The sequence below is a fragment of the Hordeum vulgare genome, chromosome 3H, assembly GCF_904849725.1.
Source record: "Hordeum vulgare subsp. vulgare chromosome 3H, MorexV3_pseudomolecules_assembly, whole genome shotgun sequence".
NCBI lineage: Eukaryota > Viridiplantae > Streptophyta > Magnoliopsida > Poales > Poaceae > Hordeum > Hordeum vulgare.
The window spans coordinates 109,312,376-109,334,172 of record NC_058520.1 but is presented as its reverse complement, the minus strand read 5'-3'; the positions used below and the strand labels follow the sequence as shown (position 1 = coordinate 109,334,172).

Sequence of the window (21,797 nt, the reverse complement as noted above, 5' to 3'; positions counted from 1 at the left end):
TTCAACACGAGCAAGATGTCCTCTGCAAGTGCATGGCAATTTGGGTTCTCGCCCCATCGAAGACACAAGGATCTTTTCATTTTCAACGATTTTGTCTTTGATACCTATACCCAAGCTTTGTGTGTACCAGGGCAATTTCAAGTGTTCTCTATAGCCATCCTGCAAAATAATAGCCTTTTTTGAGAAAACGCAAATGACCTTTGCGTTTCTTTGCATTCAAAAGATAGGGGTTCAGTTACAAGCGTCGGAGGACGCACGAATTACAACATGGTCAGTGCATGTCCCAAGATTGTGGGAGCACAAACCGGAGGCCAGTTGCCAGGCCTCGCCCTTGATCCTTTGAGTAGCGCATGTAAGGAGGGTCTTGCGTTGTCGAAAACGCAACTATTCCCATGCTTCCAGATCATCCAGGACACGAGCCGCGCGACATATTTCAGAGCTTTGGGTAGGATCGGCAACGTGTTTCCCTTGGCGTGCAACCACTAGTCCATGAGTGTGGGCTCCTATTTGGGCGTCGGGGCTGGGTTGCGCAGCCAGGCAAGGACTTTGTGCTAGGCTTGCCGGGCGAAGGTGTAGTCCAGCAACAGGTGTCAGAGTGTTTCTGGTGCTTGGTCACAGAGGAGACAACGTGGGTGGTGTTGCAGGCCATGGCGAGCGCCTCTGAGCCGCCCAACATCGATCTTGGTTGGCCAACCAGTGGAAGAATTTGACCCTTGGCGGTGACCAAACTCTTCCAAATTAGTTTCATCCATGGAACATTGCCGTATAGCAAGAGTGCACGGAGTAGGTGCCACTCGGGGACTTGGGCATGCCTCTCAGCAGTGGGCGGCGTGACTGTCGAGTTAGGAGCATCCGCATATCGTCTGCAGCAAGGGGCAAAGTTGAGTGGACGACACGACTTCTTCCCAGGGGCCGGCAAGGAAGCATTGAGATGCTTTGTGACGGCGGTCAAGAACTCCCCCAACGTTCATGACTGGTGTGGCACATCCTCGGGATCGGCGGAGCATGATTGGTGGCGAGGCAAAACGGTTGGATGCAGACTCACATGTGCTGAGGGTGGTCATGGTGTTGATGAGTCTTGTTAGGGCATATTTTATGCCTAAGTAATTTTGGTGATTGATGACAGTACCGCAAAGGACTAATCGTGTGTGTTAAGATTTCAGATAACACATGTCTACGGCACAAGACGACTCGCCCCCTCTTTTCATGGAACAGAAGCACGGTGTACTCTACGATTCTCCTTTTTTGAGTCATAGAAACGTCGTACTATTAAGAGGGGACCCGTAGTGGAAAGGCTCGGGTGGAATCAATTTTGCACGCACACACTTTATCTCCTTTCCCCTTACCTGCAACTTTGGAGTGGCTCCTGCTTCTGTTTTTATCTCATCTAAGCAAAATGTCTCTCAGCGGTAGTACCGCTGTGCCTAGCGCTAAGTACTGCTGTGCTGGCGGTAGTACCGCTCCAGGAGCTTAGTACCGCCTTCCTAGCGGCTGTACTTCGTCGGACCTTTTTGCGAAGACTTTCTTGGCGGTGGTTGGCCCGGTAGTGCTTCTGCACTATCATGGGCCCAACGGTAGTACCGCTGCAGCCAGCGGTAGTACTGCTGGAGTGCCACCGAAGCTGAGTATGTGGCAGCTGCAAGTTGTTGTGCACAATTGCTATGGATAAGGCAAACTTTAAAGAAAATTACGGTGTCACTTGTGACAAAGTGTCTCTTTTATGTGATAATTAAAGTGCTATCAAGATTTTCCTCAACCCAGTGCAACATAGCAAGACCAAGCATATTTATATTCGCCATCACTTCATTCGTGAACATATCAAACTTGATGATATTGAGGTTCACTTCATCCACACTGAAGAGCAACTTGCAGATATTTTCACCAAGCCCCTAGATGAAGCAAGGTTCCGGGAGTTAAGGCACGAGCTAAATATCATTGATTCAAGTAATGTGGATTGAAGCTAGGCACTTTGCACCTCACTATGCATTCAATCTTGTTTTAGATATAGGCATGGACATAGGGGGAGTGTTGTTCTCTCAATGAACTATTCCTCCCCCATTATGCATAAATTGATCTAGTCTTTCACTTTAGCCATTATCAAATGACACTTGTGCTTCAAAGACGAACGTTGGTCATGAACCCAAAGATAATTCTTCGTGCTGTCATACCTTTGTCTCAAACATAGGTGGCCTCGGCCACCGCCCCCACCTTTCTCTCATATGGAAGAAAGGATAGAAAATGACGAGTCAGTATATCTTGCTGGTGTTATCTTCTTATTACACTGACTTGTCATTTGCCCATGTCTTTCTCATGCAATCCTATGTCTCGTTGTGCCATTTGGAGTGGGTACTACCGTCTGGGTTAACGTTACTATCGCCAGGACCCCAGCGATACTACCGCCAGGACCCCAGCGATACTACCGCCAGGGGTAGCGGTACTACCGTTAGGGGAGCGGTACTACCGCCAGGACCCAGCGTTACTACCGCTACAGGCAGCGGTACTACCGCGCGGTCAACGGTACTACCGTCAGGACCCCAGCGGTACTACCGCTGGCCCGTACCCCTTGGACTATATAAAGAAGGGGAGCCCGTTTTTCCTGCCTTTTTTCTTTTTTCTCGTGACTCTTTCCTCCCCAACCCCAAACTCCCCCTATTTGGATCTCTATCTGTGGAGCCCCTTCTCTCCGTTGTGTTGGAGGGTTTGCTCCACTCCTTCCTCCACCAAGTGACATGGACTCCGGTAAAGTTACTCCATTTGTTCTCTTGGTTGGTGTTTTCTTGTTCAAGGGTTAGGAGCATTGGTGATTGGATCCATGGCTATGGTGTTGTGCTTTGTTCTTGGATGGAACGAAGGAGATATTCTACGGGAGTGTAAGTCCTATGATTCATTGCGTTTATATTGACATCCTCTAGGTTCTTCATGTTTTAGATCAAACACTTCTTCTCTTATTTTGGATTAGATCTAAAACTTGAATCCCCTTGACTAGGCATGTCTTTATCTAGATTATTCTTAAGATTCTCATGTGTTTAGGGCTATGGTGGTTTTTGTAGTGATTATATACAGTACCCATGGCCCTTGTAAATCCAATCTAGCCGTTTTTATGGATCTTTTTCTATTCAGATCTGAAAGTCAACCCCCTGGCGGTACTACCGCCAGGGGTAGCGGTACTATCGCTAGGACCCCAGCGGTACTACCGCCAGGGGTAGCGGTACTACCGCTAGGACCCCAGCGGTACTACCGCCAAGTGTAGCGTTACTACCGTCAAGAGGATATTTTTCTTCTTTTCCATTTTCTTGGCAATGTGAGTTACTTTTATGCCTCTTTTTGTTCATTGCCTTGACTCCTCCTGTCGCTCTTTTTCGGTGTGTCTTGTGTGTTACAGGTGAGCACTACTTGTGACACACAAGACACACACCGAAAAAGAGCGACAGGAGGAGTCAAGACAATGAACAAAAAGAGGCATAAAAGTAACTCACATTGTCAAGAAAATGGAAAAGAAGAAAAAATATCCTGGCGGTAGTACCGCTGGGGTCATAGCGGTAGTACCGCTGGTGGGTTGACTTTCAGATCTAAATAAAAAAAAGACACATAGGAATGGCTAGATTGGATTTACGAGGGCCATGGGTACTGCATTTAATCACTACAAAAACCACCATAGCCCTAAACACATGAGGATCTCAAGAATCATATAGATAAAGACATGCCTAGTCAAGGGGATTCAAGTTTTAGATCTAATCCAAAATAAGAGAAGAAGTGCTTGATATAAAACATGAAGAACCTAGAGCATTTCAATATAAATGCAATGAATCATAGGACTTACACTCTCCTAGAATATCTCCTTTGTTCCATCCAAGAACAAAGCACAACACCATAGCCATGGATCCAAATCGTCAATGCTTCTAACCCTAGAACAAGAAAACGTCAACCAAGAGAATAAATGAGGAGCTTTACCAGAGTCCATGGCACTTGGTGGAGGAAGGAGGAGGGGAGCAAACCCTCAAACTCAACGGAGAGAAGGGGCTCCACAGATAGAGATCCAAATAGGGAGAGTTCGGGGTTGGGAGGGAAGAGCCACGAGGAAGAAGAAAGAAGGCGGGAAAACGGGCTCCCCCTCCTTTATATAGTCCAAGGGGTATGGGTCAGCGGTAGTACCGCTGACCGCGGGGTAGTACCGCTGCCTGTAGCGGTAGTGCCGCTAGGGTCCTGGCGGTAATACCGCTCCTCCTTGAGACAGCCCTAGTCAGGTCGTGGTAGATTGGGGTCCTGGCGGTAGTATCGCTATCCCGAGCGGTAGTACCGCTGGGGTCCTCGCGGTAGTAACGCTACCCCTGGCGGTAGTACCGCTGGGGTCCTGGCGGTAATACCGCTACCTACCCCTGGCGGTAGTATAGCTACCCCTGGCGGTAGTACCGCTCCAAATGGCACAACGAGACATAGATTGTATGAGAAATACGTGGTCAAACGACAAGTCAGTATAATAAGAAGATAACACCAGCAAGATATACTGACTCGTCATTTTCTATCCTTTCTTGCATATGAGAGAAAGGTGACACCTATGTTTGAGACAAAGGTATGACAACACGAAGAATTATCTTTGGGTTCATGACCAACGTTCGTCTTTGAAGCACAAGTGCCGTTTGGTAATGGCTAAAGTGAAAGACTAGATCAATTTATGCACAATGGGGGGAGGAAGAGTTCATTGAGAGAACAACACTCCCCCTATGTCCATGCCTACATCTAGAACAAGATCAAATGCATAGTGAGGTGCAAAGTGCCTAGCTTCAATCCACATTACTTGAATCAATGATATTTAGCTCATGCCTTAACTCCCGGAACCTTGCTTCATCTAGGGGTTTAGTGAAAATATCTGCAAGTTGTTTTTCAGTGTGGATGAAGTGAACCTCAATGTCACCAAGCTTGATATGTTCACGAATAAAGTGATGACGAATATAAATATGCTTTGTCTTGTTATGTTGCACTGGGTTGAGGGAAATCTTGATAGCACTTTGATTGTCACATAGAAGAGGCACTTTGTCACAAGTGACACCGTAATCTTTTAAAGTTTGTCTCATCCATAGCAATTGTGCACAACAACTTGCAGCTGCCACATACTCAGATTCGGTGGATGATAGTGAGACACAATTTTGCTTCTTCGAAGACCAACTTATCAGTGAGCGACCAAGGAATTGACATCCTCTAGAAGTTGACTTTCTCTTCACACAATCTCCTGCCAATCTGAGTCAGAATAGCCCACTAGGTTGAAGTTTGCTCCTTTGGGTTACCATAGACCAAAGTTTGGGGTATGAGCCAAATATCGAAAGATTCGCTTAACAACCATATAATGACTTTCTTTTGGTGCAGATTGAAACCGTGCACATATCCCTACACTCAACATAATATCTGGTCTAGATGGACAAAGGTAAAGAAGAGATCCAATCATGGAGCGATATACCTTTTGATCCACTGCTTTACCATTGGGATCACTGTCAAGTTTGCATCTTGTTGGCATGGGGAATTTGACCGGCTTGACATCTTCAAGCTTGAACCGTTTGAGCATGTTTTGAGTGTACTTGGCTTGTTTGATGAATGTCCCTTCTAGGCCTTGTTTAATCTCGAATCCGAGGAAGAACTTCAACTCTCCCATCATGGACATCTCAAATTTCTCGGTCATTAGTGCAGCAAATTCTTCATTGAAGGGAATGTTAGGAGAACAAAAAATGATATCATCAACATATAGTTGGCATATGAACAAATCCCCTTTAACTCTCTTAGTAAAAAGAGTGGGATCTATCTTCTCAATTCAAACCCACGATCTTGTAACAACTCAGTAAGATACTCATACCACACACGTGGGGCTTGTTTAAGGCCATAGAATGCCTTATTAAGTTTGTACACATGATTGGGGAGCTTGGGATGTTCGAATCTCGGGGGTTGTTTGATATAGACCAACTCATTTAAAGGACCATTAATAAAGGCACTTTTCACATCCATTTGCTGTAATTTGAAATTATGATGAGAAGCAGATGCAAGCAACATGCGAATAGATTCTAGACGAGAAACAGGGGCAAAGGTTTAACCTTAGTCGGTACCCTCGACTTGGGAGTAGCCTTGAGCCACCAATCTTGCCTTGTTTCGAATCACAATCCCATTGGCATCTTGCTTGTTTTTGAAAATCCATTTGGTCCCGATGACAGTATGTTCCCCCTTTGGTCTTGGCACTAAATCCCAGACTTGGTTACGCTCGAAGTTGTTAAGTTCTTCATGCATGGCCATAAGCCAATCCTCATCATCGAACGCTTCCTGTACCTGTTGAGGTTCACAATACGAAACAAACGCGTGATGCTCACAATAATTCCAAATCTGTTGACGGGTGTATATTCCCTATTTTAAACTGTCAAGTACATTCTTCATAAGACGTGACTTGACTCTCAGCTTGTTCGCAATCTTGGCTGCTCGACGCTCCAAGAGTTCTTCATTGGATAACTGGGGAGCATCGACTTGTTTACTTTGCTTGGCCCTGCGTCTTGAACCTCCCTTGGCACCGGCTGTTGGTGTTGCATAAGGTAATTGCGAGACAGTATCCTGATCATCTTGACTTTCGACTTGAGCAGATTCACTTGTTTGTCCTTGTACTTGTGTTTGCTCTTGATCTTAATCTTGTGCTTCTACTTGGTCTGGATCTTGTGGTTGCACTTGATCTTGATCATAGGCAGGTTCGAAACCTTGGGTAAGTGCTTGAATATCATGGGACACATCACCATTGTTGGGCAATTGATCTTGACCTTGAGCTTGTTCATCTTGTTGAGAGTCTTCTCTTTGTTCATCGGAAGCGTGTGGGATTGTGGGGGTGATGGCTCCACTTGAGTAGAGCATTGTCCTTCTCTTGACCAATCCCCATTCTTCTTATGGTTTGGAAAGGAATTTCATCACCTACATCACAAAGACCACTTTGCTCCACTTGGGAGCCATTATTTTCATCAAACTCCACGTTACACGTCTCCTCAATGAGTCCGGTGGACTTGTTGAGGACACGGTAAGCATGAGAGTTTGTAGCATAACCAACAAAGATGCCCTCATGGGCTCTAGAATCAAATTTAGCTAAACGTGCACCTTTCTTGAGAATGAAACACTTACAACCGAATACCCGGAAGTACTTGAGATTGGGTTTGTTTCCAGTGAGAATCTCATATGGAGTCTTGTTCAAGCCTTTGCGGATATAGAGCCGATTGGACGCATGACATGCTGTGTTGATGGCCTCAGCCCAAAAGTTATATGGAGATTTGAATTCCGCCATCATTGTTGTTGCAACATCCATCAAGGTCCGGTTCTTCCTTTCTGCCACGCCATTTTGTTGAGGGGTATATGGTGCTGAATATTGATGTTTTATTTCCTCATCACTTAGAAACTCATCCAAGGTGTAGTTCTTGAACTCGGTGTCGTTGTCACTTCTAATCATCAAGATCTTTGCTTCATGTTGACGTTGGGCTTCATTAGCAAAGTTGATGACAGTTTGTTGAGTCTCACTCTTCCTTTTAAAGAAATATACCCAGGTGTATCTTAAGTAGTCATCAACAATCACCAAGCAGTACTTTCTGCCTCCAAGACTATCAAATGATGGAGGACCGAAAAGATCCATATGGAGGAGCTCCAATGCCTCTTAGTGTAAATGAGAGTCGTTGGACGATGAGCAGTTTCATGAATCTTTCCTTCAATGCAGGCACTGCAAGCACGATCTCTAGCAAAACTCACATTTGTTAGTCCACGAATATGGTCCCCTTTTAGAAGACTTTGCAAAGATCTCATATTGACATGAGCTAGTCGACGATGCCAAAGCCAGCCCACATCAACTTTAGCCATTAAACACGTCGCAGTCTTAGTGGGTCGCTTTGAGAAGTTCACCACATAAAGACCATTTTCGACATATCCAACATAGGCTACTTTAAGAGTCTTGCTCCCCAGGAGGACCACAGTATCAAGATTAAAGAAAGTGGAAAAACCCATAATTGCAAGTTGACGAACCGAAAGTAAATTGTAGGCAAGGGACTCAACAAACATGACCTTTTCAATAGATAACTCTTCAGAGATGACCACCTTACCAAATCTCAATACCTTTGACGAGGATGCATCGGCGAATTGGACATGGGTGGGCATAGATGGAGAAGGATGCACATCCACCACTAAGTCCTTGCTTCCGGTCATATGATTTGTTGCTCCACTATCGAGCAACCATGACACCCCACCGGAAGCAAACTCCTGCAATAGATAAAGGCTTGGTTTTAGGTACCCATTTTTTAATGGGTCCTTTAATGTTAGAGACAAGGGTCTTAGGAACCCAGATAGCCCATTCAATGGGCTCATAGTAAGAACCAACAAATCTGGCATAAACATGCCCATCACTAGCACGACATAAGACATAGGAAGGATTGAGTTTGCCGGCTGTGTTAGTAGGAATGGTTTTGCCCTTCTTGACGTTACCATCGTCCACCTTGTTCTTGTTCACCTCCTGAGTCCTTTCGTCCTCTTTGACAAAGATGTCCATGAGGGTAGGGGATCGTTTGTTCCTGTTCCTCCTTTTTTCCTTTTGACTTGGAGGTAAGTTCAAGTCCCTCCTTTCCTACAACACCCTTTTGATTGTTCAAGAGGTCGTTCAGGCTCTTCTCACCTTGTATGAATGCCACAAGGCCCTTCTCAAGTTTCTCCTTTAACTTGGCATTTTCCTCCACAAGATGTACATGATCACAACAAGGATTAGTTGTACAAGCATTATCAATTAACACAAAGGGAGGACAAGTAGAGATCTCCTTGGCAAGCTTTGCTTGGAGTTGATCATGAGACTCTTTCACAGAGAAATGAACACCTTTCAAGACCTTGTGAGCCTTGTCAAGTGTGTCAAACTCCACTTTGAGTCTGTCATGGCCAACCCCAAAGAGCATACTTCTCAGACTTAAGCATACGAGTAAGAACAGTATCATGATCTAGTTTCTTTTGCATTTTAGCGCAGTAGCCAAACGAAGAGTGCGCTCCTTTTCTAGAGCAATAGATAATTCAGCAATTTCATCGGCATAGTCACGACTATGTCCCTGAAGCTCGGAGATGGTCTCCTCATGAGACTCGATGAGGTCATTGGCCTCACCCAGTTGTTCCAAGAGAGCAACAAAGTGCTTGGATTCTCCCTTAATAGTGCACAGAAACTTATCAAGATCATGCTCATTAAGTTCCCCAACATCACTATCATCAACACAATTTAACAATGAAGGAGCAGTAGCGATGTTGGTCTTAATGATGGGGGTTACCTGATTGATACCTTTTGCCATTAGGCACTTGGCGATGTGGTTCTCGTTGGGGGCGTTGAAGAGAGACACCTTCTTGGAAGAGGGGGTGGCAAAAGCAACAGTTGCCGTTGCCACTGTATCATCATCATCATCATCATCATCGGAAGGGTACTCTTCAAGGGCCACCATGCCCTTTGGGTGAGGTTTCTTCACAAAGTTGTTCTTGATTGGGAAATGACTTGGTTTTGTCTTTGCGAATGAGCTTGCCCCCGTTGTCTTCCCTTTTCTCATAGGGACATTCGGCCACGAAGTGACTCATGTTACCACAGTTATAGCATGTCCTCACTCGTTGCTTGGGTTTGAATCCACTCGAGTTGTTCTTGGTGAAGGTGGGTCTTGAGTTCCTCTTGTTGTCCCAAAATTGCCTTGACGCAAGAGCCATGTGCTCATGATAAGCATACTTCGTGTCTTCAGGGCAGCTCTCCTCTTCCTCATCGTCTTCTTCTTCAAAAGTTGCTTTTGCCTTTAACGCGAGGTTGGGTGAAGCTGTCTTTGAGCAAACACGAGCAAGTGCATTGTCAGCTGTCTCGTTCATGATTGACATTGCAATGAATTCATCCAACACCTCACTGGAAGACAAGGAGTGGAAGTCTGGTCGCTGACGAATGACAGATGACATGGCTTTATTGAAAGGCATGATGGCTTTGAGAAACTTGCGCTTGACCCATGTATCATCCACATCCTTGCTCCCATGGTCCTTGAGTGCCACAGCAATAGCCGTCACCCTCCGATAGAGATCACGAGGGTCCTCGTCTTCCTTCAGCACAAACTCATCGGCCTTATCGAGTACCACTTCATAGTTGGACCGTTGAATGCTTGAGCTTCCCTTGTACAACACCATAATGTGCTCCCAACAGTCCTTGGCCAAAGTGAAGGGACGCAAGTGAGGAAGATCTTCAGGTGGCACTGCGGACTAGAGAATAAACAAAGCAAAGTGATTATATTGATTATCCGCTTCTTCTCTTGGAGTGAGGTTGCTTGGATCATGGTGATAATATCCTTGCTCGATGATTCTTCACAAATTTGTTGAGCTGTGATTCAAATGAGACTTAATAGAAAATACCCAGTTAGCAAAATCACCTTTTACAAGCTTAGCAGGAGGACCAACAGGATTAAGACGCGGTGTAGGCACCGGTCCTCCATAGACTAAGGGTGGTGGAACAGATGCATATGTCCCATTCCCATCATTTTCGAGAGGACGGGAAGGTTGCATACCTTTAGCCGTTTCCCTGACGGAATTGGGCTCCGAATCCGTGGTGGTGGGTTTATAACCACCAATGCTGGTTCGGGAGAGTTTTTAATTCCCTCAATTAACTCTTTAAGCATGGTCTTGACCTCGTTCGTCATGGACGTCTTGAGTGCGGCCATAGCCGTATTCAAGTCGTCCCTTGTGATCGAAGTCAAGTCCATGCCCTCGGTTTGTGCACGGCGAACACCTCATCATCTTCCATACTCTTCGGGTGGTTAAACCCTTAATAAAGACACGTGGCTCTGATACCAATTGAAAGGATCAATATGGTTGACTAGAGGGGGGGGGGGGTGAATAGACAACAACCACTTTTTAATTAATCTTAGCAAGTTAGGGTAAGCAACATACGGGTTCACTAAAATAGCAACAACGAGGTGAACCTATATGAAGCTAACAACAAGAACAACTAAGACAAGTAAGAGATAGACAACAACATAAGCATACACGAAGTAAAGGTTAGAGATAACCACAAGTGGAACCAATGAAGACGAGGATGTGTTATCGAAGTTCCTTCCCTTTGACAGGAAGTACGTCTCCGTTGGAGCGGTGTGGAAGCACAATGCTCCCCAATAAGCCACTAGGACCACTGTATTCTCCTCACGCCCTCACACGATGCAAGGTACCGTGATTCCACTATAGGTGCCCTTGAAGGCGGCGACCGAACCTTTACAAACAAGGTTGGGGCAACTCCACACAAAGCTTGGAGGCTCCCAACAAGACCACGAAGCTTCACCACAATGGAATGTGGCTCCGAGGTGACCTCAACCGTCTAGGATGCTCAAACACCCAAGAGTAACAAGATCCGCAAGGGATTGGTGGGGGAATCAACTTTTCTCTTGGTGGAAGTGTAGATCCAGACCTTCTCAACCAATCCCTAAAGAATCAACAAGTTTGATTGGCTAGGGAGAGAGATCGGGCACTTTTGAGCTTAGGGAGCAACAATGGAGCTTTGAGGGTCAAAGATAGGGTTCTACAGCAAGAAGAACCCCTTATATAGTGGGGGGAAAATCCAACCGTTTTCCCACTCACAGCCCGAGCCTAGCGGTACCACCGCTGGCTGCAGCGGTACTACCGCTAGCACTCCAGCGGTACTACCGCTGGCTGCAGAGGTACTACCGCTGGCAGCAGCGGTACTACCGCCGGGCCCATGGTAGTGCAGAAGCACTACCGGGCCAACCACCGCCAAGAAAGTCTTCGCAAAAAGGTCCGACGAAGTACAATCGCTAGGAAGGAGGTACTAAGCTCCTGTAGCGATACTACCGCTGACCAGGGGCGGTACTACCGCCAGCACAGCGGTACTACCTCCAGCACTAGCGGTAGTACCGCTAGGGGCAGCGGTACTACCGCTAGGCACAACGGTACTACTGCTGGGAGATCTTTTGCTTAGATGAGATAAAAACAGAGGCGAGAGCCACTCCATAGTTGTAGGTAAGGGGAAAGGAGATAAAGTGTGTGCGTGCAAAATTGATTCCACCCAAACCTTTCCACTACGGGTCCCCTTTTAATAGTACGACGTTCCTATGACTCAAAGAAGGAGAATCGTAGAGTACACCGTGCTTCCGTTCCAAGGAAAGAGGGGGCGAGTCGTCTTGTGCCGTTGACATGTGTTATCTGAAATCTTAACACACACGATTAGTCCTTTGCGGTACTGTCATCAATCACCAAAATTACTTAGGCATAAACTATGCCCTAACAATGTGCTTGGTGGTCGAAAGGTGCCAGGCTTGGGCGGGGAAGTCGCGTAGCTTGAGCTCGATGTGGTACTCGAACTTGCCAGAGCCGGCGTGGGCGAACTTGCTCCAGTTACGAATCGAGAGGGAGAAGCGGGGCAATTGGATGAAGTGGCCGCATGCGAGGCGCTCCTTGCTGGCATGCGTACTGAAGAGGATTAAGAAATCCTCGGGATGGTGAAGGTGGATGGTGAACTCGCCGACGACACCTTAGCCACCTCATCGGCAGAGACGGACGAGCGATTCACGGTTGCCGGTGATGGACGCCACCATCGTGCGGCATAGAACCACCTCCGCTTCGTCCATCTCGACGGTGCACGACACAATGGCCCACACTGGCTTGGGCGAGTGTGCGTCGGTCGTTAGTGCCATCGGAGCGGCGAGGAGGGTTGTGACACGAGTGCGGCCAAGGGGCGAGCGGGCTCTGCGGCGGCAGGGCTTGCATGGGGTGGGGAAGGGGGCTCCATTCCGCGTCCCGACGGCCCGGATCACAAGAGTGGGAGTCATGGCCAGAAACTAGGCGGCGACGGCACCGGATGTCGTCTGTGCAGTCACGTATGTGGTGGCAGTGGTCCAAGCAGCATAAGCAGAGCTTGACGATCTCCTGAGACGAAGGGCTCTGCCATCGGAACAACGGAGGGTTGGGTGTGGCGGTTAACGTCCATCACGGCTCCACCGGAGACGCGGTGCACCTCGGAGCAGGGGCCAAGACGGCTTTTGGCCAGCGGCTTGGAGTGCTCCGCCCCGTGGCCATGCGAGGAGGGTGTCGACTGCTTGAGCGGGGTCGGAGGGGCGCAAGCGATATTGCTGTACGAGCGCGTCGAGGACTCGCTCCCTGAATCGAACCAGCGTTTCGCCGGAGGACACACGCTCGTCGGAAATGGTCGCTCGTGGGGGGCCACCATGGCTGGGGAGGGTGGGGGATGGGGAGTGGAGGGGAGGAGGGCTACCGGCGTGGAGTCGCCGGTGGCAGGGCTAGTAGGTTAGGCGGGGCTTGGGAGAGGGGGCGTGGAGCCATAATCTTAAATAGTCCCTTTGATCCATATTACTTGTCTTAGACATTTTAATATTGGATACATCTTTTTTTGTGAAAACGCAAGGCTTGCGTTTCTTTGCATTGAAAAGGTTGGAGTTCGGTTACAAGTGCCCTAGAACGCGCAGATTACATCATGATTAGTGCACATCCCATGTTTGTGGGATCACTACCCATAGTCCAGTTGCCCTTTCTTGTGCCCAGGAGCGAGCCTTGTCCTTGATCCTATGGACTAGTGTATGGAGTGAGGGGCTCTCTTTGTCGAAGACACAACTGTTCTTGTGCTTCCAATCATCCAGGGCACGAGCATAGCGACGGATCTTAGGGCCTCATGTAGGACTGACCGCGTGTTTTCCTTGGCGCGTAGCCACCAGTCCATGAGATTGGCTCTTGGTTGAGAGTTGGGGCTGCGATGCGCAGCCATGCGAAGACCTAGTGCCAGGTCTGCCATGCGAGTGGACAATCCAGCAGCAGGTGTCTCAGCGTTTTCGGTGCTTGATCGTAGAGCAGGCAACACGGGTGGTGTTGCAGTCCGTGGCGAGCCAGTTGTTCGGCGGTCCAACAACGGTCCTAGGTGGCTAACTAATGGAAGAACTTGACCCTAGGGGGCGCCCAACTCTTGCAAATGAGCTTCCATGAGTAGCATGCCATCGATCCGTGGAACGTTGCTGCATAGCACGACTGCGCCGAGTAGGTGCCGCTCGTGGCCCACTTCCATATCAACCGGTCAGGTGTATCGGTGAGCTCGGTGCTTTACAAGAACTGCCATAACTGCAGGTATTGTCCGATTTCCTGGAGTCCAATGACGCCATGGATGTCGCGTGCCCGAGCATTGTCGTTGAGCCCCTCGGCCATCGTTCTTGTTTTGCGCCGACGTTTGGGGATGTAGCCGTGTAGCTCGGGGAAAAGCTTGCGGATGGACTGCCTGGCCAACCAATGATCCTCCCAGAATAGGGCTGTCAGGCCGTTCCCAATGGCCATGGTAGTGGTTGCAGAGAAGAGTGCTTGTTCCTCTGACGAGAACTGCAGGTCGAGCCCCAGCCACGCGTGTTCGGGGTCTATTCTGGACAACCATAACCAGCGGAGCCGCATCGTGAGCCATGCACAATCTAGGTCGCGAACGCCGAGTCCGTCAAGCTCAATGGGTCGACATACGCGACACCACTTAACGTGGCAATGCCCACCATTGGGCGCTGCACGTCCCGCCCATAGAAATCCTTGCCGAATCTTCTCGAGCTGCCTGAGCGCTTTCTTTGGGGGCGCGAGTACAAGCAGTTGATGCGCTGGGATCACACTCGGGACAAATTTAACGAGGGTGAGGCGTCCAACTTTGTTCATGAGCTAGGCCTTCCAAGATGGCAAGCGCGCGGCGGTCTGGTCCACTAAGGGTTGCATCTGCGCGGCCGAGTGGCGGTGCGTGGACAGGGAGATGCCCAGGTAGGTGATAGGCAGCTCCAACATTGGGCAACCCAGGTGTGCAATCGTCCCTGTGGACGCCTAGTCGCCGTGAAGAACAGTGGCCGAACTCTTAGCATAATTCAACTTCAGGCCAGGCCGGAGGCCCTTCTGAACAAGCCCAGGATCTCCTTGATCGCAGCTATGTCGCCCTCCATGGCATGACAGGATAGCATTACGTTGTCGATGTAAAGTGAGATCGTCGGAATCGTCCGCCTGGGATGTAGCTGTTGCAGAATGCCTCTTTCATGGGCGCGCTTCATGAGCCTTGCGAGTCTGTCGACGACGAGCACGAAGATCTGCGGTGACAGGGAGTCGCCCTGCCGGAGCCCCATCCGGTGCCAGATTGGTGGTCCCGGCATGCCATTTCAGAAGCACCCGGGTGCTGGATAAGGAGAGGAGAATGGCGATCCACTCCGAGAATTGGCTCCCAAATCCGTAGTGACGCAGAACGTCGAAGAGGAACGACCATGATAAGGAGTCGAAGGCGCGTGTGAGGTCCAACTTGAGCATCACTCTTGAGGCGCCCAACTGATGCAACATCTTGAGTGATTGCCTCACAAGGACGTAGTTGTCGTGGAGGCTCCGTCCCATGATTAATGCGTTATTGCGGCTGACTAAGTGATCCAGCTTGGGGGCAAGGCAGAGCGAAAGGATTTTGGCGAAGATCTTAGTCACAAATCCAGCTTGGGGGCAAGGCAGAGCGAAAGGACTTTGGCGAAGATCTTAGCTACAAGATGAATGAGGCAGATCGGTTGGATGTTGCGTAACTCGAGTGCGTCGGCGCGCTTAGGCAACAGAGTTAGGAGAGCCTGGTTTAGCTTGCAAACACCCTTGCCTCGCATGTCGAAGAGCCATTGGAACACATCTAGGAAGTCCTGTCTGACGATGCCCGAACATGCGCGCAAAAATTCGGTCGTTAACCCGTCAGGTCCAGGCGCCTTGCATAATTTACCTCCTAACTCTTGATTGCTTCCCAGATCTCCTCGGGGCTGAATAGCGCATCAAGGTCGGAGAGGTCGCTCGTGTCGATGATTGCATCAGGTCCAACATGTGACCGCGTTCCGTGGCGGTGCCAAGCAGATCATCAAATTGGGAGAAGGCCGCCTGTGCCATCTCCGCATGCTCTGTGAGAACCATGCTATTCGCAGTAAGGTTGAAAATGCGGTTCTTCTGGCGGTGGTAGGAGCACTAGCGGTGGAAGAATGCCGTGTTTGCGTCGCTGTCGCGGAGATTAACAATGTGGGAGCGCTGCTAGGCAATCGTATGCTCCAAGGACGCGAGGCCGAGGTAAGAGCCTTGAGCTGCTTACGAAGCCAGTCCTCAGGGGGCGAGAGAGCGCTGTTCTCCTGGGCTTTGTCGAAGAGCAAGCTCAATTCACGAGATATGGCCAGCTTGGCCCGGATGTTCCCCGTGGATTTGGAGCTCTAGCTGGTGAGCCTAGTCGCCATGGCCTGTTGGCGCAACATCAAGCGGCGAAACGGGTCGGCGTCATATGTGGAGGCTCACGCCGCGGTCACCGTGTCGTGGAAGCCCTCCAGGCGCAACCAATAGTCCTCGAAGTGAAACCGGCGATGGGCCTTGGGCATAGGCGAGCAGTCTAGCAGCATCAGGGCGCGGTCTGACACCACCGACGCAAAGCATCATAGGTGGCACTCGCCATGTGCATCCTCCCAGTCTGAGCTACAGAGTACACAGTCGAGGTGCACCAGGGTCGGTGGCGTCTTCTCGTTAGACCAGGTGTAACACCGGCCATTGAGGTAGATCTCCTTAAGTGCAAGATCGTTGGTAAGTCGTTAAAACTTGCCCATCATGGTTAAGGTTGCTCGTGTTCTTGTCCTCGTCGCGGAGGATGATGTTAAGTCGCCGCATAGCATCCAGGGCTCGGTGCAATCCACCCTGAAGGTGATCTTGGCGTCGTCGTCCCGCGGCCCGTAAACCATCGATAGCCACCAGGGAGTGCCTGTGGCCATGGAGATCCTAACGGTGAGCGCGTTAGTGGTGAAAAACGAGTCTGTGACTATCACGTGCCTGCTCTTCCTCGTTCGGAGGATGCCGCCTTGGGTCCCATTCGCCGGGAGATACTGTAATCATTGAACTCTGAACCGAGCGTGTGGAGGACTGTAGATGAGCAGATCAAAGCCATTTCCTTTTCTTGCAAGCATACAATAGCGGCCCTGGTGGTGTCTATTAAAGTCCGGATGGCATGTCGCCTCGCCTGAGCATTTAGGTTGCGCACTTTCCATATTGCTATCTTAAGGCCGTGATCCATGGGAATGGGATTGACAATGAGCACAACCCGGGTGGGTCTAGGCCTCGCACGCGACGTCGATGCGTGCAGTCGTGGCCATCGGCAACGCGATGCATGTTGGGATCTCGCGATGGACCAGTGCGGCGATTGCCATGAGCACGGTCAGCGCTATAGGTGCGGCGAACAGGTCGTCATATGCCTTCATCTCTGCGCGATGATCTTCTGGTTGATTCCAACGGTACCCAGCGTGCGAAGGATATGCACTTGCGCGCGTCTTTCAGCTGTGGGCGGCGCAGGTGCAGCAGCACCAACGCACGCCGATCTCCCTTGGCCTGTGTGGGGGCAGCATGTCCTCTGGATCGCCGCAGCGTGATTGGGGGCGAGGCAAAATGATTGGCAGCCAGACCGCATGGGGTTGGGCCAATCGCAGGCGGGCTATCTGGCGTTGGCGGATCCGTCTCGGGCCGTGGTGGGGCAGGAGGTGACGCAAGCCGCTGCAGGATGGCAATTGGGCCTTGCGTGGTGGGGGGCGTAGCCTGCAGGCCAACTACCGCAGGGGACGGTGTGGGAGGAGCTGGGGTCTCGCGCCTCTTCGTCCAAATCCGCGCGAGGGGGTGTGCCTGTGGGGTCAACGCTGGAGGCCGGCCCCACGCGGGGATGTGGTGTGGGGGAATCACCACTTTGTCTCGACAAGGTCTCAGGCTCGCTCTGCTGCGAGTCTGACACTTCGCTCAGCGTCCCCAGATCCCGACAAGCCGAGGGGGCAGGAATGGCAGGGGGCGACCTCGCCTGATCGTCGCTGGGATCGTGGGAAATCGACTGGTTGGTGATTCCGGATCGTTCTAGGGTGTTCTCATCCATAGAGTGGTCGACACGTGTCCTGACCGGGCCCCCTGTCTGGGCATCACTAGTGCCCGCGTCAATTTGCGCGAATGGCCTGCAGCAAAGCGCCCCTTTTTTCTTCCTTTTACTCTTTCCTCTTCTGGCTTTGTGACGAGGGAGACCGGGCCCATGTTGGCTAGGCCACACCGGCATGCCGAATCATGGAAATGCTGCGGGCAGCGCCGCTACCATGTCGGGGGGGGGGGGTACAGGCCGTGTCGGCGACATGGCTAGCCCGTCCGAACGGATGGCACGGTCTCCAGCGCACCAATCCATGTCCTCCATCCCATGCCATCAACACGGCCGAAGGGGTGCGTGTTCGTACGCCTGCGCTTGCGACCGCGACGGTGTTCGTGCCCTCGGCCCCGTCTATGGGCCGGGTTGCGGTCGTCACCGGCGTCCCTATCTCCGTCAGGGCCGACGCCTGGCAGCATAGAAGATTGGGGCGTCCTGTTCATGACGGCGAGGGCAATGGAGATGGGGTAGGTCGGCGTCCTGATGGTCGATGCGTCGGTTCTCAGGCGTGTTGACACCTGCTCGACCAACTTCGGGATGGCGGCACGATGGATGCTAACGGGGTCATGCGTGCGTCCCGACAACCAGAACGTGGCCAGGTCTGCGCAGGAACAGGTTTGGGGGTGAAGGCGTTCGATCCAACAATTTTGCTTTGCTTGAGGATGTGCTTTGCGGTCGAGAGGTGGCATGCTTGTGCCGGTATTTCATGGAGCTCAAGATCAACGTGGAATTCAAGCTCACTGGAGTCGGCATGGGCTAGCTTACTCCGTGGACGAATCAACAAGGAGAACCGAGGCGAGTGGATGAAGTGGTCGCCGGCGAGCCGCTCCTTCGTGGCATGCGAGCCGAAGAGTATCAGAAAATCCTCTGGGTGGTGCGTGTGGACGGTGAAGTCGCCATCGGCAAGCTCAAGGAGCACCCTGGTGACCTCGTCGGTGGAGTCGGAGGGGCGGTTGCCGGTGATGGACGCCACCATCGCGCGCGACAAACCATCTCAGCATCCTCCATCTCGGTGGTGCGCGACAGGATAACCCGCATCGGCTCCATGCGTGCGGCAGACGCCTGCGCCGCCGGAGCGACGAGGGGAGGCTGGTGCATGGGCAGCGGCCGAGGGGTGGGACTAGTTAGCGGTGTCGGGGCTGCGCGAGGCGAAGGGCGCCGAGCAGCGTCCCGGCGTTGCGGACCGCAGGAGCGGGAGTCGTGCCCGGAAACCAGGCATCGACGACACCTGGTGTCGTTGGTACAATCGCTCACGCGGTGGTGGTGGTGCAGGCATCGGAAGCAGAGCGCAACGACCTCTTCAGGGGATGGGCTCTGCCGACGGCGCAAAGGGGGGTTGGGCTTGGTGGCCCGTTGTGGGCGGCGGCGGTTCTTGCGACGCGGCTGCTGGGAGCACTCGTCATCCACGCGGTACACCTTGGAATGCACCTCCGCCGCGCCATGGGAGGAGGAAGCAAGCTGCCTGGGAGGGGCGGGGGGGGGGGGGGGGTGCGGGTGATGTCGTTGTACGAGCGCGTCGAGGACTCTCCCTGAATCGAGCCAGCGGTCGCCGGAGGACACACGCTCGCCAGAGAGGGTCACTCGGCTGTCGATAGGGTCAGCACCAAGGCCTGCCATGGCAGGGGATGGGGCTTGGGGTGGGATGGGTCGGTGGGGAGGGCGACCGGTGGGGTCCAGCGGCGCCGGGCTGGGGACAGGGGATGGAGAGGGGAGGGAAGGTGGGTGGGGGCTGCCGGCGGGAAGTCAACGGCGGCGGGTTGGAAGGCTAGGCGGGGCTGGGAGGGAGGAGGAGCGGAGCCATCCTCATCCAATATCATCGGGTACATTATTAGATACATCTGTATCTAGACAAATTTAAGACAAGTAATATGGATCAGAGGGAGTGACTCTTACTCTCGGACTGTTAGGTACTATCAACATTTACCACTCAGAGAGTTTAACGACTATTTTGTACTAACTGTTTGTACTAGTGGTTTTCAGTATCTTGCTCTCGTAGAATTATTTTCCAACTCATTCTATGTACTGGTGAAAATGCTTAAAACTTCCTGCCTTGTCAATTCTTTACGAGCGGCTGTTATAATGCCCACAGGTTGTTGAACCTTCCACACACTTATGCTAACCGCAGTGTTATTTCAATATTCTGCAGGCAGTTAGAAAGGCCATTATTGCTGGTTCGTTTGCTAATTCTTGTCATCTGGAGGTATTTATTTACATACTACATTATTGAGCAGATTTCATGTTTATCATACATTTCTAGGATGTACTTCCTCCGTTCCTAAATATAAGTCTTTTAAGACATTTCACTAGGAGTCTACATACGGAGCAAAATGAGTGAATCTACACTGTAAAGTATGTCTATATACATTCGTATGTAGTTCATTAGTGAAATCTTTAGAAAGACTTATATTTTGGAATGGAGGGAGTAGCATGTAACCAGAGCTTCGTTTCATGTTATCATACATCTCTAAATTTATCTTTTTTTGTGGTTGATGCGACGTGCCCTTGTACAATTTTCTTAATTTATCCTCAATAAGTGTGCAGCTATCAGCTGCATATGCAATTGGCATGTAAGTTGCCAGTGTCTCTACTGAGTACTGACTTTCTCTGCTACACAGGAATATGGCCAGAATGGAATGTATAAAACAATTAGGACGTCACAAGAAGTTTACATTCATCCATCTTCCGTACTCTTCAGGTAAGTTTAGTATTTTTTTACTATATTTGACATTTATTTGGGCGTCTTTGTGGTATAGCTCCTTGTGCACTTCTTTGCGAACAATGCTCCTTATGCACTTCATGACATTTCCCTGACGTTTTAGGGTTAATCCGAAGTGGGTCGTCTACCAGTCTCTTGTTTCAACTGACAAGCACTATATGCGTAATGTTATTGCCATTGAACCATCATGGCTTACTGAAGCTGCACCTCATTTCTATCAGTTCCGAACACCCAATCCAGCCCCGCACTAACTTAACTGTGGTAATTTCCTACTCAATTGTGTTTTCCTTTCATTATCCATTGTAACAATGTTGTTACTTTCATATGTTATGTTGATTGCAGACGGTGCACTGTTGCATTAATGGTAAGAGTACTCGTTTTGCCTTTTGCTCTTTTGGCTAGTATACCAAGGTCGGCTGGGGTCTCACCATTTCCATCAGTACACATTTGGAGGCAAAGAAAGTAAGTCTTATTTGAATATTACTATCTTGCTTCTGTCCTTGGGAGTTGACATATATTTGCTGTAATACAGTATGACTTCACTTTGATTTTATTTATTTGATGTTTTGCAGGAATCTTCCATCTTGTAGAGGCGCAGTTTTTTCCAAACTAACGGAAGCCACCGTGTCTGTATATAATTTGGACTTAAGGTGCTATCCTGTTGTTTAGCGATAGGAGTATATTTTGTGTCCCTGTTATCTATGCTGCATTGCTCATACTAGTATCAAGCGCCCTTGGCTATATGGGGTTTGCAAAGACATAAACACAGATGATATTTTTTATCATTTGAAAATTTATTCCAGAAAAATCATTTGAAGACTTGACGAGTGGTAGCTGAGTTACATTCTTGATTTTATTGTGAAGTTAATTAACTACACCAGTATTTTGATCTCAGACGCAGTATGTACCATAGGCAAATGAAATGCTTTTGTATTGCACATAGCTTCAGTTAATATTCATTTTAGACATCTAAGAGTAGCAGCACTTATGCACATGGATTCAGCTGTTTTTAGTCTGTTGGGACGTGCATTAGTTTAGTTAGCAGTCCAAAAAATGAAGGCTGGTAGCCCCAAGGTCCATAGGTTTTCAGGACTGGGCTCCATGTTGGTACCCTGTGTTTGTCAGATACGGTGG

The 21,797-nt window shown here is 49.9% G+C and overlaps 1 protein-coding gene across 3 annotated transcripts in view; it reads left to right on the top strand.

The window, feature by feature from the left end:
• LOC123443153 (probable pre-mRNA-splicing factor ATP-dependent RNA helicase DEAH9) overlaps positions 1-21,487 on the top strand; it is a 42,345-nt gene extending 20,858 nt beyond the window's left edge. The window contains exons 21-25 of one of the 3 annotated variants that reach the window (XM_045119437.1): positions 20,094-20,147; positions 20,563-20,642; positions 20,767-20,921; positions 21,006-21,125; positions 21,236-21,487. In XM_045119437.1, coding sequence (XP_044975372.1) covers positions 20,094-20,147; positions 20,563-20,642; positions 20,767-20,914 — 282 coding nt within the window. In that variant the 3' untranslated portion in view covers positions 20,915-20,921; positions 21,006-21,125; positions 21,236-21,487. Of the gene's footprint in view, positions 1-20,093; positions 20,148-20,562; positions 20,643-20,766; positions 20,925-21,005; positions 21,126-21,235 lie in introns of all 3 variants that reach the window. The other 2 variants (XM_045119438.1, XM_045119436.1) reach the window with 2 other exon arrangements.
• Positions 21,488-21,797: the final 310 nt, after the last annotated feature.